Source organism: Sciurus vulgaris (assembly GCF_902686455.1).
Source record: "Sciurus vulgaris genome assembly, chromosome: 2".
NCBI classification, from domain to species: domain Eukaryota; kingdom Metazoa; phylum Chordata; class Mammalia; order Rodentia; family Sciuridae; genus Sciurus; species Sciurus vulgaris.
In genome coordinates, this window is record NC_136462.1 from 147176888 (window position 1) to 147192862 (window position 15975).

At 46.1% G+C, this 15975-nt stretch overlaps 1 protein-coding gene across 2 annotated transcripts; it reads left to right on the plus strand.

Annotated features, from left to right (window-relative positions):
• The first annotated feature begins 3770 nt into the window (after nucleotides 1–3770).
• On the plus strand, nucleotides 3771–13504 carry AEN (apoptosis enhancing nuclease). Of its 2 annotated transcripts, none has more exons than XM_079127524.1 (4): nucleotides 3771–3875; nucleotides 7302–7908; nucleotides 10907–11107; nucleotides 11676–13504. In XM_079127524.1, the coding sequence occupies exons 2-4, from the start codon at nucleotides 7366–7368 to the stop codon at nucleotides 11910–11912; spliced, it is 981 nt and encodes a 326-aa protein (XP_078983650.1). In that variant the 5' UTR covers nucleotides 3771–3875; nucleotides 7302–7365; the 3' UTR covers nucleotides 11913–13504. The 2 variants fall into 2 exon arrangements, with proteins under 2 accessions (XP_078983650.1, XP_078983649.1); XM_079127523.1 differs by lacking the exon at nucleotides 3771–3875 and adding an exon at nucleotides 3882–4064.
• Nucleotides 13505–15975: the final 2471 nt, after the last annotated feature.

A 15975-nucleotide genomic window follows, 5' to 3' on the forward strand; every position in this document is an offset into this window, starting at 1 on the left:
TAGTAACAGCAATGTTAGAAAATAAAAATTTCCTGGGTTGAATCTGTCCAATTTCCATTAAGATATTAACCATGTGAGATTAACCATGTGATACTTTTCAGGAGTTGAGTATATAAAGGTGCCATGATTATTTTGTTGACAGTTTATGTTTTGGTAAATCCAAAATTTGGCCATTGTTGGGTCAAGAGTATTAAGAGAGGGAAAATTGCTTAAATAAAATGATAAGTGATTTATATTTGACCCCCAGAGTTTTGTCACCTTCATACCCAGTAACACAAAGGATCATTTTTTCTTTCTTTCTTTCTTTCTTTCTTTCTTTCTTTCTTTCTTTCTTTCTTTCTTTCTTTCTTTTCTTTCTCTTTCTTTTTTTCCCTCCCTCCCTCCCTCCCTTCCTTCCTTCCTTCCTTCTTGGGTGAGGAGTGTATTGGGGATTGAACTCAGGCGTGCTCTACACCTGAGCTACATCCCCAGCCTTTCCTATTTTTATTTTGAGATAGGGTCTCACTAAGTTGTCCAGGATGGCTTCAAACTTGCAATCCTCCCGCCCCAGCCTCCTGAGTCACTGGCATTACAAGTGTGTGCCACCATGCCTGGCTAACACAATGGATCTTAAAAGTGTCCCTGCATCAGGATCAGCTGTTAGTCAACTTGATCAAAGACAGATTACTAGGCCCCATCCACTGATTTTCCAACAAATTCCCAGGTCAAACCTATGCTGTTGGTTTAAGACCACACTTAGAGAACTGCTGCTTTAAAAAAATGGACCAGACCAACAACTAATTTCAGGTCTGCACTTGGTCCAGCACTGTGGGGATCCCCACAGTGCCCAGAATGGTCTTGCAATAGGTATAGCAAGAAGAGCACTTTGTGCATAATGATTTATAAGTAAAACACAAATCAAGTCTTACCTCTCAAGTGCTTCTGGATTGAGAAGTCCTTAGAGAAGAGGCTTTGTCACAGGCTTTTCCCCACCAGACCCTAGTCCACAGGGGTTCTGTTATAGAGAGGGCCCAGTCTGTATGAAAGGAGGAGATATTTTCATTGCAGGAGTGGGCAAGTGAGATCAGTGGTTTCCTTAAAGAAGCAGGACTGGGTGCACTGCCATCCACAGTCAAGACATCAGTATGAGGCCATCCTTACTGAACTGGACTTCAAATATTTTGCTTGATAATATTTTTATCATAACTCTTAGTTATGAAGGTGTTATTATTATTATTATTATTTGCAGCACTTGTAATTGAACACAGGAATTACATTGCCACTCTTATTTTATTTCAAGACAGCATCTAAGTTGCCCAGGCTCATCTTGAATTGCACTCCTGTTTCCTGAGCGGCTGGGATTCCAGGCATGTGCCTCCATGCCCAGCTAAACACCACCCTCTTAAGAACTATCTGACATCTTAAGAAATATGTCAGAGGAATGCACCGCATCTAAATTATGTAGTGATTTGATACCGTTGGGGTAAACAGCAGTCAGTGCCTAGGTTGTTGTTTCTAAAGGTGAGCTGAAAAGGACCTCCAAGAATGTGTTGTGAGGAGCAAGGAGGAAGGAAACCGGTGGCTCCCCTCATCTCCAGTCTTTAGGAGGGGATCGAAGCAGGATGATCTTGGTTGTGAAATAGAGTCATGTACTCATAAAGCATCTGAAGAAACCCATACACACAGTGGGAATGCAATCTCTCCTGTAGATATATTCTCCTGCTTGTGGGGACAGCCCTCCATTGTATCCAGGCCTGCTCCCTCCAAGGAGCACCTAAGTAATAAGATTTCCAAATCCTCTCTCCCTCGAATCCTGCAAATTCTTTATTTAGGATCAAAAAACAGTACATTAAAGCCTTTGCAGACCTGGGGTTGCACAGATACTAACATTATCCATTTTTTAAATTAATTTTTTATTTGTTCTAGTTAATTATACATGACTGAATGCAATTATGCATTTTGATAAATCATACATAAATGGAGTATAATTTCTCATTTTTCTGATGTACATGTTGTAGGATCATTTTTAAAGTAGGTGAAAAAAACTGTTCTTACTATGTTAATTTACCAAAACCACTGTGCTCCTTGAAAATCACAATGGTTAAGAAACCAAACCCTTACTCTTTTGTGTTCTAGAAATGAATTACTACAAAGAAACACCCTTCCCCGTGCAACTTGAGATAAAACCCATGGATTCCACTCTGGCCTCTGATGAAGCTGAGCACAGACACTTCAAATTCCCATTCTTTGCTTCATCAGTGGTCTGCTGAACTGCTTAGCCCACTGATTAAATGGAACAATATGCATAACTAAACTTTAGTTAAGCTTTTGTCCCTCCCCATGGTGCCCAAATTTTGGCCCTCTCTCACCTAAACCAGTATACAATCCCTTCTTAACAGCCCTCCTTAGAATAGTATGGTCCAAGATAAAACATTCTCCTGTCTACTATCCCATCATGTCACTTCTAGTCATCCCATTTCTTCTGAGGCTTTATTTACACCGCCCTAAAAAATAAAGCTTTTTGCCTAATCCTTGAGAATGTGGAGTGGTCATAGCCAGAGTGCTCAGCTCACCACTCCCCATCTCACCCAAAATAATCCTTTCAAATAAAGCTGGATTTGTTTCTTACTTGACATTAGATGCAACATGCTTTTTTTTTCTCCTTGAATTCACATTTGCATTCAACTTCTGCTATGAAGTTTAATTCAACCATAATATATTTTCATCCTTGGCACTATTTTATGGTGCACCCGCTCATATTTTTCTCTGACAAAATTATGTAAATAAATTCGAACTTGCGAACTGAAAAAAACTGTGACCACAAGGTTCTAAGTGTTTGTCTTTTGATTGAGATATTATTGCAATTATTAGTAGTACACAAGATCAAAATAAACATAAAGCATTTCATTATATGAGAGAATTTTTCAAATTTCCACAACCACTCCCAATTCTCTGCCAAATGAATGTCTCTGAAAATCCATCCTTTTGTAAAAGAAATTCACATTTATCCACATTAGTAAACAGGGGATTCAGATAGAGGCATTCCTATGGGATATTCCACTTTCTACCTAGAAGGGATCTTTCCATAGGAAGTTAAGGCTGGGGGTGGGGGAAGTGTAAGGCAGGAACTGGTGGCTCCTTCCAGAAAGACTACTTCTGCATAAGACAACTGCTGCTTGCTGTGCACATCTTCCCCTCAACCTTTCATACCCTTTCATACTACCTCCCTTCCCCCCGGAGCACAAACCCCCATCCCTTTGAGCTGTAGTAGTTTTAGACTCCCAGTCTCAGGCAGAAAATTCGATTTGTAGGTTCTTCCTGTTGTATCTATTTTCAGTTTATTCCATAGGGGAGACTTACTGAAGCTTCAGAAGGAAAAGGGTGAATTTAAGACTTCCCTACATGAGTGAAATATTGCAAAAGAATAAATGAAAAAGTAGTGCACAGGAAGCAAATAGCGCCCATCATGCCCTCGTATGATCTCAATCTGCGTAATTTTGGAGGAGGCTACTACTCCCATTCTGCAGATGTGCGTGTACACTGTAAGTTACTCGACCTCGGGTGGCAGGAGGCTGGCTCCCAGGAGGACCATCTCCACCCTCAGTGCGAGGCGGGTTGGAACTCGGAGAACCACAAGCGCACGCTCCGCCGGGTTCTCTTTAAAACTACCCTTCCACACTCCGGCTCGGACACGCCCCCTCCGCGAGCTCCCGCCCTTCGACTGGCGAACTCCTACCGCATCTGGGCAGGCTTAACCAATCAGAAGAGGTCTTAGGCGGGCGCTGGGTCCAGCGAGCCAATGGTCGGGAGGCTGTAGCCGGGCTTGCCCGGGCAAGTGGGAGCTGCCAGTAGCCTGAACGCCACGTGCTCGCCGGAAGAGACGTCCGCAGCCTCAGGTGAGGTCTAGGACCCAGCTCTGGGTCATCGGTTCGGGGGCGCTGGCGCGGCCTGTCCAGGGCCGCTGGTGGCCGCGGTGGGGTGGGGGTGCCTAGCCTCCGCCGACCACACACTTCCGGCGGACAGGTGCGGGAGTCGGGCCTGGGTACCGCCTCCCTCATCCCAGCTCTGCCTGGACGCCGCGGCCGGTAAGTGCCCAACGCCCGAGCCGTTCCCGGGGTGGCCATGCCTCTCACGCGTCACGCCGCGGGAATGCCCAGCGGGCGGCGAGGTCGTGCGGGGCTTCTCTCGCCTTGTTTTTCTCGATCCCGTGAACTTTGTAGTAACGCGGGGGACCTTAGTGAACCGTTTTCTCAGATTTGGCGATTATCGAATCATAGTTTGCCGGTGGGGTCGCGCGCATTTTAAAAATAGAGTGTTGGTCCTTGGTCGCCCAAGGGCTGTTCAGACTGTGTGAGAATAGGCCTGAGAATGGGCAGTGTAACAAATCTCTTGTTTCGAGTAATTCACTGCTTTTCCGAAACCTTAACCTAGTTCAAAGCCCTAGATTTGCCCTGGGTCATCAAATTGTTTCGTGCCAGAGCAGGGTCTAGGACTGCCCACTCCCTCCTGCTCTGCCCGCGAGCGGGTGGTCCCAGCACCACTGATGATTCTCACCATGGTTCCTAGGGGGCCTATACTAAGAGAACTCCGCGCCTGAGGCCCTTCCTTTAAATGTGGGACTCCTACTGGAGGGCTCCGTGTCTGCACTGACCCTCAGAGCCCTGGATCCAGGCAGGAGAACAGCTTGTACTTGTCCTTGCCGAAGGGTTGTGTCACTTGAGCAAAATTATCCCCAGCTAAACATCTGGGTCCCCAAGATGTGCCAGTGATGATTGTTGGTTCTCACGTGTCAGCATCAGGGTACATGGAGAAGGACTGTTTTTATCTCTTGAAAACAAGTCCAGAGACACCTTTTCTTAGGGAATTGAATTTTGACTTCTTTAAAACCTTGCCAGCAGAGTCAAGAAAGACATCCACTTTAGCCCTGGTCTCAGCCCCTGACCCACAGAACTTTTAGCCCCAAAGCAGAGCAGGGGAAAGCTCCTCACTCCCACCCTGAAGACAGTTATTAGCATGTGTCTTATTAGGCCAGGTTTTCTCCCATTGCTGGGCTAAGGCAAATTGAGGTTCCAAATTCTAAGGTCTGTTTTGTCGTATGAGGAGGTTACTTACAGTGAAGAACCCTTTTAAAAAAGGAGAGTGCTTCTGGTGGAAGCCATGAGCCAGCCAAGGATGGGTGAGTCAGGATGGGTCACCAAGCCTCACCCTAGCTTAGGGTGCTAGGAAACCTAATGCAAATGCAGACATCAGCAAACCTGGCACTTGGCTTCACTTCCTGCCCCCTTCCCACTTCTTTAACCTTTGCTGCTACTACTCAAGCCCTTAATCAAATCCAGACTTTGTTTCTGTAAGGCAAGTGTGTTCCTTTCACCCTCTCCCTAAAGCCCTTAGTGGTTCCCCATCAAGCTCTGATTAAACGAACTTGTACTCACTCTCCAGGAACAGTTCTCTTGCAATCCCCACTCACTTTTCTCTTGGCTCTCCACCTCCGAGCTTTTTAGTTGCTGCTCTGAACTCTTTGCCCTCCTTAGTGGATGTTCTTTGGCTCTGGGCTTTGTGCCTGTGATCTCTCTTTCTGAAGGCCCTTCCATTCCTGGGTTCCCTGGCTGACTTATCTAAAACACTGCAAAGTTTCCCCTCCACTGCCAGGCATTCCCTAATCTGGATCTTCTGCTTATTTCATTGCTTGTCTAATCTATCAGGTACCCCTCCTTTCGACTCATCACTCCCATTCTGAGCATGCCCTTGGAACTTTTGGATGCTCTCTCTCCCTACCAAGCCACAAATACCCTAGAGGCAATTGTGTCCTAGGGAACTCAGTTGCCTCTAGATCTCTAGTCCCCACATTCTGGCTAATAGCAGGCCCAACTTGGGCTTCCTTCACAAGCTTCTGAAGAGGGCCTGCTACAAGCCAGATCCTAGGCTGACTGTTAGAGAAGGGACCGAGACAAACAGGACTCTGTCTCTACCTTCAGAGAACCCTGAGGTAGATACAGGTAGCTCTTACTGACTTTGAAGAATATAATAATTTTCCTACGCAGTCAACACAGGGCAAAATGCACAGGGTGAATTTCTTTGCTCCCCAGCTAGACAGTTAATGCCGTGGGTCAGGACTACTGAGCAACATTTCAATAACTTATCTAGGTGCCTCTGGGTCTCTCTCATTCTCTTGACCAGCAGAAAACAGTCTGGGGGCACCAGCCTGGGGTAGGGATGTTTTGTGGAAGGGCACCAAAGTTGGAGGCAGAAGATAAAGTGGTAAAAAGGAGACAACCATTTATGCTTTGTGCTCCAGTGGCATCAAGTTGCTGGTGGGTCCTGCAGCCTCAACCATGAGTCTGTGTCAAGTCTTTGCCCTCCACTTAGTCCTCTCCCTTCTACCTTAAGGGTTACTACTGTTCATCACATGGCCATAACCTCTTCCAGGAAGCCTCCTCCTTCTGCCTGTTGGCCTGTCCTCCCTTCCAGTGCCTCTAATCCAGCCCTTAATACATTGTCTGCTTCATTTCTCTCACTCTGGTGAGACTAGATTCCTCAGAGTCTGGGACCATCTTTATAACACTGCCCAGCACTCGGCACAATTGGGATCCCAGAGAGCCTTACTGTGACATGTGGGAATGAGGGCTTATGGGTAACAAAGCAGAAAGGATCAGAGAGAGGCAGGGGAAAGGCCTGTGGTGTTGGGAAAGGGCAGAGAGTTCAGGCAGAGACAACTGGCCTGAGAATAGCTGGCTATCGACCATGGGCAAGAGTCTTAGCTTCTCTGGGAAGGGAGCAGATTACTGTTGAGCACCTGCTGTATGTATGTTATATACAGTTTATAAAGATCCACGTTAAACCCTCTTCTGCCTTATTCACAATATAATTGTCAGGGATCAAAAAGTTTCAGATTTTGGATTTTTGCATTAGGGATATTCAAATTGAATACTTTTGTGTAACTTATTTCCCTATAACCAGACCTCTAAACTCTTGGGTACTAATAATATGGAAGTGAACTGTGGCTTGAGGTTGAGAATATAGACTTGGGATTCTTATTAGCTTTTATGTCTTAGGTTTTTTTTTTCTCTCTATAAAATGAGGGTAATAGTGCTTTGTCCAGTCATTGGGGAGATGGAGTGAGTCCGTGCAGTATTTAGAGCAGTGATTTCCAGGTGGTATTTACAGTACGAGTACAGTTTTTAATAAAATATGTCCTGTTCTTAGTGAGGTGCCTTGAGCTTTCAGCTCTAGGGCAGCCCAGCTATGGAGCACTGCAGGGTCAGAGGAGGGATGGCCTGGTACACTCCTCATACAGTCTCTCTGCTTATGTGTTCTCTCCCCAGGGTGCCACCCTGTTGGAAGATTGCTTCCTAGGCTTCCCATACTCTGAGCTGTGAGCTGACTGGCATGGTACCTGAGGAAGCCCCTGGGTCTGCTCAGTACCCATGCCTGTCCCTCACCAACCCCAGTACCAGGGATGTGGTTCGAAGAAGGCACAAGAGAAGGAGCCGACAGCACCAACGCTTCATGGCCCGGAAGGCCTTGCTGCAGGAGCAGGGGCTACTGACCATGCCACCAGAACCAGTATCCTCCCTGCTGCCAGCCCCATTGGAGGTGCTGTCAGGCACTGAAGCTACTGGCAGTGGGAGGCAGCATCTCAGGGCTGAATTTGGCAGTGGTGGCCCATATAGCAAAAGACCCACCTCCAGGGAAGCTCCAGGGCCCTTGCCCAGCAAGTGTGTAGCTATCGACTGTGAGATGGTGGGCACAGGACCCCGAGGGCGGGTGAGTGAGCTGGCCCGCTGCTCTGTGGTGAGTTACCATGGTGATGTCCTCTATGACAAGTACATCCGGCCTGAGATGCCCATCGTTGACTACCGCACTCGCTGGAGTGGTATCACTCGGCAGCACATGCGCAAGGCCATCCCCTTCCAGGTGGCCCAGAAAGAGGTGAGGGCAGGGTTGGGGTCTTGTTTGGGTCTGTGCAAAGGGCTGGGCAGAGCATCCCTTAGTTTGAGTTACCACCTTGCCTCTGGGGATGAGAGACCTTGAGAAAGTCACCTCATTTCTCCAAATAGTATATTTCTTCTCCATAGAATAGAGTAAGTAAAAAATTCTGGCTCTACCTAAGGAAGGATTGGGGGTGGTGGGGACATAAGCAACTTATATGTTGAGTTTTGCTATTATTTTTATTTGTTTATTTATTTGGTACTGGGGATTGAATCCAGAGGGTGCTGTACTACTAAGCCACATCCACAATCCTTTTTTATTTCTTATTTTGAGACAGGGTCTCTCTAAGTTGCCCAGGCTGACCTCACACTTGCTGTCCTCCTACCACAACCTCCCAACTCACTACAGTTATAGGTGTGCACCACTGTACCTGGCTTGATTTCTTTTACGAAAGAACTGTGTGTGTCTGTAAAATTATCAAGGCCCATAGTCCTATTGCCTTAAGGTGTCAATGTTCTGACATATTTCCATGTTAGTTTTATAGTGCTTTGAACAAAATCGATTGGTTTTAGAACCACTCTAACATGGAATTATCAGATGCCCTTGACCATAGGGAATGCCTAAAGCCTTATTAACAGTCTAGGATCCTTGCCACCTGGTTCCTCTATGAAGATTCTGACTTAAAATGTCTCAGGCCTGGGCAGGGCTCCAGTGTGCATTTCTACAAATACTCACACTAAAGAAACCTCTGCCATAAAATCCACAGCATCTCTGTGGGGAAATGGTGTTCAGGCATACAACTTTCAAAAGACCTGGTCAGTGACACCACAGAAATATAACAAATCTAGTAATAAATGGTGGCACATTTTGCACATGTTAAATAGTTACAAAATGCATATTGCACCAATAAGTGGGGCACTTTATCTTGACAGAGATCTGAAGTTTGCTTGTGGAAATGGGTGTCAGGAGGGTTGCTACTTGGGTTAATTGTGAATTGATGCGAGGAAGAAGTTTTCTCAGAAAGTGCTATAAGAAGGCTGGGCCAGTGGCACGCACCTGTAATCCTCATAACTCTGGAGGCTGAGCCAGGAGGATTGCAAGCCTAAGGCCAGCATGGGCAACTTAGCAAGACCCTGTCTCATAAAAGAGGCTGGGACATAGCTTGTGGTAGAGCACCCCTGGATTCAGGCTGTAATACCATGCACATGTGCACATGCATGCACATACACACAAAAAGTGGTACAAATAGAAGTAGATGTGAAGGGATGTGGCATATCACACAAGTAAATAAATTTGCTGGTAGCTACTTGAGGTTTGTATATATTGTGCCTTTCTACTGAGTCAGTTCAGCTGGCTGGTTTTTCCGCCCTAATTTAGTGTTTCTCACAATGCATAAGCCAAGGTGAAATTCATATTCTTGAGCTGTGCTCTATTGTATCAATTTTATTACAACAAATTTGCATTTTAAAAACAAGCATAACAACTGCTTTTTAATGTTTCTGAGTTATTTGAATTAAGCAGGTTTGGAAAATACTGGTATACCTCAAATTGTGTCTTCCTTTTTCATATATCATTATGGCCTAAATATTTCTTTGAAAAGATTAGTGATTGTTTATCAGTCATGTGGATCAGGAATGGAAGCAGTCGGAAGCTAGGTTCATGGCCAATTGTAGCATACACCTGTAATCCCAACGACTTGGGAGGGTAAGGCAGGAGAATTCCAAGTTTGAGCCCACTTAAGTGACTTTGAGATCCTCAGCAACTTAGTGAGACCCTTTCTCAAAATAAATAAGAAGGGCTGGGGATGGAGCTCAGTGGTAAAACCCCTGTGGGCTCACTCCCTAGTACTTTAAAAAGATAAATAAATAAAGGAAGGTAGGTAGGCCTGTGGTGAGCCCTCCAGCTCCTTGGTCCCTTCCATTTACTCAGGCACAGAACCACCTTCTGCCCAGACTGAGCTAGCGTGGGGTGGATTTGATCTCTTCCCAGTTTATGACTGGTGGTTGGGTGGGGGTCATGGTGTGAGACTAGTGTGGTAGTAACCCCACCATAAAGTCTAAGTGTGTCTTACCCATCTGCCATGAAAGTAGTAAACCATGCACTGCCAGCAGTTTGACCTTGGGAGGCCAGCGGCTGGTGATAAGGGCTGGGCCCAGCGGGGTAGGAGAGAAGCGCCCTCCTCTCTCTGCAGGTGGCCAGAGCTGCACAGAACAGCAGGTATAGCATGTGAGAAGGAGGAATCAGTGCACAGAGGGGCAAGGTGGGTGACAGTATCCTGAAAAAAAGAACCATATCCTTTAGTACTCACGGGGGCTTCCATTTATGGTTTCTTTGCCTATGTGATACACTGTTCTGTTGAATTCACCCAAACAACAGGTCTTTATTGATCAATAATTAATAATAAACAAGGGGCTTTCATCAAAGCTTTACTAGTCAAATCAAGTAGGGTCCTTGCACTCATGGGAGTCTCAGTGAGGAAGGGGTGTCTACATCATCTTGAGAGCTAACTATGTGATTGGAAAATGTGTCTCCTGAAGGAGAGAGCAGCAGCGGTGGGAAATCATGGGAAGGCCTCCTGAGAAGGGCCTTGAAGCTGAGACTTGCAACCTGAGAGAAGTTGGGGAGGATCTAGGTGGGGTGGAGGGCTGATGAAGTCTTTAGGTTGAGAGCAAAGCCTGTACCAGCAGTGAAGAGTTGCTTGTTTTTTTGACTAGAAGACTTGTCCCCATAATCCTCACAACCATCCCGTGGAATGCTGTTGGTAATGTTCCCCTCATAGAGTGCAGAGAACTGAAGTATACCACTGGTTATAGTCAGTAGACGGGTCTGGATTCACATTTGGGGTGGGGTGGTTGACTGTGGGGTTCATGGTCTCCTATTTCTGTGCTGCCTCCCTCCAGATGCTCCAGTCCATGCACCCATTGTTGAGGGCACTTGGGGTTCGTCTACTGCTAGCCTAACAGTGGGGCTTCATGTCTCCTCCTCTCTCCATTCTCAGATCCTTAAGCTCCTGAAGGGCAAGGTTGTGGTGGGGCACGCGCTGCACAATGACTTCCAGGCCCTCAAGTACATCCACCCTCGGAGCCAGACTCGGGACACCACTTATGTCCCAAACCTGCTCAGTCAGCCTGACCTCCACACCCGAGCCAGAGTCTCTCTTAAGGACCTGGCCCTGCAGTTGCTGCATAAGAAGATCCAGGTGCGTGCGTGGTACCGGGATGGTTGGGAGGGAGCGAGGCCCGCTGCTGGGCCACAAGTGTACCTTACCATTCTTCCTCTCCAGTCCAGGTTATGTTGCATGAAGCATGGGTCTCCCACTTATATAAGCTGCCCTCGTGTTTCTCTCCACAACCTTTCCCAGTATCACTATGATAGCCTGATAGTCTGATCTCTTTCAGGCCTGTCCCCTACCTAAGCTGGCTCTGTCCTTTTAATCCCCATAGGTTACTCTCCTTTCTGCTACCACCAGACACAGAGCCTTTGATCAGGGGGCTGTTGACTCTTGCTCCCACTGTGCTTCATATTCGTTATCCATCTAGTCTTATAGCCCTTGAAGCAGATTTTTTACCATGTCTTGTGTTCGAGGAAAAGAGGCTTAGAGAAGTTAGGTGGCCTATGGTATGCAGCTGAGATTCCAACCCTTTCCTCTGAACTTAGTCTGGGGTATGTGTTCTTGGGCCCCTGCAAAAAGCCCTGGGAGGCGGGTGCTACTTCTGGGGTCACAGGCCTGTCTCACCAGGCAGTGATGTAGCGGCTCTCATCCACAGGTGGGCCAGCATGGGCACTCATCCGTGGAAGACGCCACAACAGCCATGGAGCTGTACCGACTGGTGGAGGCACAATGGGAACAGCAGGCAGCCAGTAGCCTCTGGACCCATTCTGAGGACAGAGAGCCTGACAGCAGCACTGACATGGAGCAATATATGGAGGACCGGTACTGGCCTGATGACCTGGCCCAGGACACCACAAGAGGAACAGGGGGAGCGCAGGACGGAAGGGAGTGAGAGGAAGGAGTGTGGTGGATGGGAAGTAGGGTCCAGGACAGCACTGGGCTGTCCATCCTGGGCAGGGCTGGCAGGATGCAGCCTGACAGCCCCAGGGTCACAGCAGCTGGAATCCTTGTCCTTCACACCCTCTGCCCATAGCACAGCCCTCTGTCCCTGAGGGCTATTGCTAATTCTTTCTCCTGATTCCTGTGATTTTGCTGATGGCACTTTTATAGATTCTGTGGAAATGGCAGGTGGACTGTCACTGGCCTTCTCCACCTCCAGGTCTCCTGGAGTCACCATACTGTGCTAGCTACAGGGATAACAACTGCCTGTGGGGAGGGAGGGGTCAGTTCCCTGCAGCTCCCTTATGTTAACTTATGTGACAAAAATTAATTTAGTTCTTGTTGCTACCTCTTCCTCTACAGTCATGTTCAGGTTCAGAATAAATGTGTCCTGAAATTTAAAGAATTAAGACCTCTAAAGGGGACATTTCTTCCCATCTCTGATTTGGAACCCTGGTTGCAGCCATTGTAGGAGGTTTACGTCCCATGGTGCCTGTCCCCTTCCTGCTAGGCTGCAGTGGAATAGGAGAGCCCATAGCCTCCCCTTCACAAACTTGTCATCAGGATCACAGGGCACAGCTCACAAGGGAGAACAGAGAAGCTTTGGATGAGAACTTGCATATTTATTTTGACCCAAATCAGGATTCCCTTGCCCAGCACTAGGTTCCTTTACATCAAAGCCTTGGAAATAGTCTGCATAGTTGCTGGGGCCTCTCAGCTCTGTGATTAACGGTTACTGTGGTTTTTGAGTTTTAATTTATATAAAAATGTTTTCTGAGGGGCAATTTTGGGGTACTAGGACCACCAAGGACTTGGGTCACACAGACCTCCAAGCCCCATCTTTACTGCCACTTAGCACTGAAACTTCAGAAAAGCCTGTGACTTTGCCCTTGAGCCTTTTTCCTCATCTGTAAAGTGGGCAGAGTGATTAAGCCTACCTTGCAGGGTGGTTAGGAGGATTCATTGTTAGGTGCCTTGCATGTATCCTGAGTGAATTGGCTCCTCTTCATTCAGGACAATGCCTGGACACTGAGCCCTTGATGGAGCAGTCGTGGCCTAGAGAGAGCTGTCTTTGCTTGCCTGTTCCAGCAGGTGGGGCCCGGGCACATGCAGGCTGGGGCAAGGGTAGGACATGGAGCTTCAGCATATCTTGTCTGTGGCTACCAGTTACTGGCTTCTTGTCAGTATCCTGCCACTGTGTGCAGGAAATGATGACAGAGCAAGGCAACACAGGGTCAGGGAGGGAGGGACACTACTGAAACCTTACCACCCACTCACCAGCTGAGGCTCCACTGCACAAACCCAGGGTCAGAGAGCATCTGGTCATTGGCTCCTCCCTGTCAGCAGAGAAGGAAGCTGGCCAGCTGGCTCTAGGACTGACATTGGAATTCTTCAAAAATTTTCCAAACACACAGCCAAGTAGTATCTTCAATTGATTTGTGGGTTGAAGGAAGAAGGAGCTGTTATAGTGGGGAAATGTACTGTTGTAAATTGTTTTGTTGTAGAACTATTTGTTCTAGAATAAAACACAATTGGAAAAGTGGGTGAAATGACTCTTTCCATGAATTCTCAACCTGAGGTGGTTGGGATTTGGGGAGGGCTGGAGCACTAGGCTTACTGGTTGCTTTGTCTCAAAGGGGCATCTTTCAATATGATGCACTGAGACCTAGCAGGAAATTTTTAGAGCTACTGAACTTAAAATTTTTATTTTATAGCTGCTCTATTAGAGCACAAGGTTTAATTTCTCCCTGAAACTATGTACTTACTTTAAAATATTTTTAATTGAAAGAAGATACTTAAAATTTCCCATCTTAATCATTTTTAAGTGTACAGTTAAATAGCGTTAAATACATTCACATGGTTGTGCAACAGATCTCCAGAACCCTTTTCCTATTGCAAAACAAAATCTGCCCTTTAGATGGTAACTCCCATACCCGCCCCCACAACCTCTGTCAACCACCATCTTACATTCTGTTTCTATGAATTTGACTAGATATTTCTCATAAGTGGGAATACCGTATTTGCCTTTGTCACCTGGCTTATTTCACTTTGCATAATGTACTCAAGGAAAAGGATCATCCATTACAGCACATGTCAGAATTCCTAAGGTTGAATAGTAATGCACATACCATGTTCATCCATTCATCTGTCCATGAGTGACACTGGTTGCTTACCCCTCTTGGCTATTGTGAATAATGCCAGCTGTAAGCCTGAATATCCCTTTGTTGTCCTCTTTTAGATCCTTTTGGACTTACACCCAGTAGAGGAATTGCAGAATCTTATGATAATTCTTTATTTAATTTAGTGACTGAGCCATTTTACATTCTCACCCAACAGGGTTTCATTTCTCTACATTCGTATCATCTCTTGTTATTTTGTTTGTTTTTTAAACAATAGTTGTCCTAATGAATGTGAGATGATAGGGTTTTGGTTTACATTTTATGATGTTGGGTGCTTATTTGTACATAGGTCATTTTTACCTCATTTAATCTTTTTATATGTGTACGTGTTAGTACAGTATTTTTTCTTTTTTCACATGGTGCTGGGGATTGAACTCAGGCCTTGTGCATGCTAGGCAAGCACTCTGCCAGCTGAGCTATATCCCCAACCCTTTTGTTTTGACCCAGTCTTAGATACTTTAAGTTGAACCACATGTTTTTGATTATTGTTCAAATTGTTTTATATGGTTCAACCTATAGTATGTAATTTAGTTATCTGTGTGCACATTTTAGAGGTACATACCCAGCTAGGGTTGGAGAAGACAGAGCTGCCTCTGGGGAGAAGTGCCTCTGACCCTCCATTGTGAATTTTCTTAGCCTATTTTGCTACTATAACAAAATACCCAAGTCTGGGTACTTTATAAAGAAAAGAGGTTTATTTAGCTCAGTTCTGGAAATTCAAGGTTGTGGCATTGGCATCTGCTTGGCTTTGTGGGAGTCCTCATAACAGATGGTAGCACAATGACAGGAGTACATGTAGAATGGATCACATGGTAAGAAAGGAAGCAGGAGAATGAACTTGATGTAGGACAGATCAGGCTGGACACCTGAGGAATTTTCAGGAAGCAGGTTTATTTAATCTGCAGCAGTCCAAAGGAGCTCATGCCTACAACTTTCTGGACCCCAGGTCTGGAAATTCTTTTAGATTTGTACTCAATGGGGTGGTTACATGACAGCAGATGGTACATAACAGTTACTCTTTGTCCCATATTTTAGATCGGGCAGAGGTTTCACAAGTTTTTACCAAGGAAAATAGTAACTTTTGCATAGCAAGCTCTCTTAAGACAGAGTCTGTCACATCTTTTGTCTGCAAACCTGGCATTTACAAGAAAGAGGAAGCTTCAAACCACAGTGAGCTCTCTCTAGAAATCCTGTTGATGTTTTTCGCAAGAATCTTATTGACTAGGGGAGAAGTTTATATATTACAATTATGGTGGGGGTACCTGGTGGCTCCATCAAGCTGAGACCCTCTTACAATGCTAATCTAGCTTCATGACCTTGAATTCCCAAGAAATAGCATTAATCCATTTGTGAAGGAGGTGCCTCCATGGCTAAATTATTTACCACTAGACTACCTCCTACAGGATCCATCACCTCAACAGTTCCATGCTGGGGACCAAGCTTCCAGCACATGGACTTTTGGGGGATACACACCACTTCCAAACCATAGTTCGAGTCATCTGCTTGACATGTACCCTGGGAATTCTGAGTGGTGGGAATTGCAGTGAGGGCCACACAGTGGCAGTCTTCTTCCTGCTATCATCATGACAGGTGGGCACCCATTCCAGGATGTGTGTCTTGTAAGGCTGACAAGTTTGCCTGAGTGACTTACTCTCCTATTACCTGATCCAACAAAATTTGGGAACATCAACATCAGGAAACCCCCTGACGGCTTGGGCTTTTCCCTAAAGTGCTGTCAGTCTCCAGCAGTTGGGTCCAACATCAGAGCACACGGGACATTTGAACAAAAAGTTAGCCTGACCCAGTTAGAGTTCTCGGTTCTAGGGGCCCAGCAGT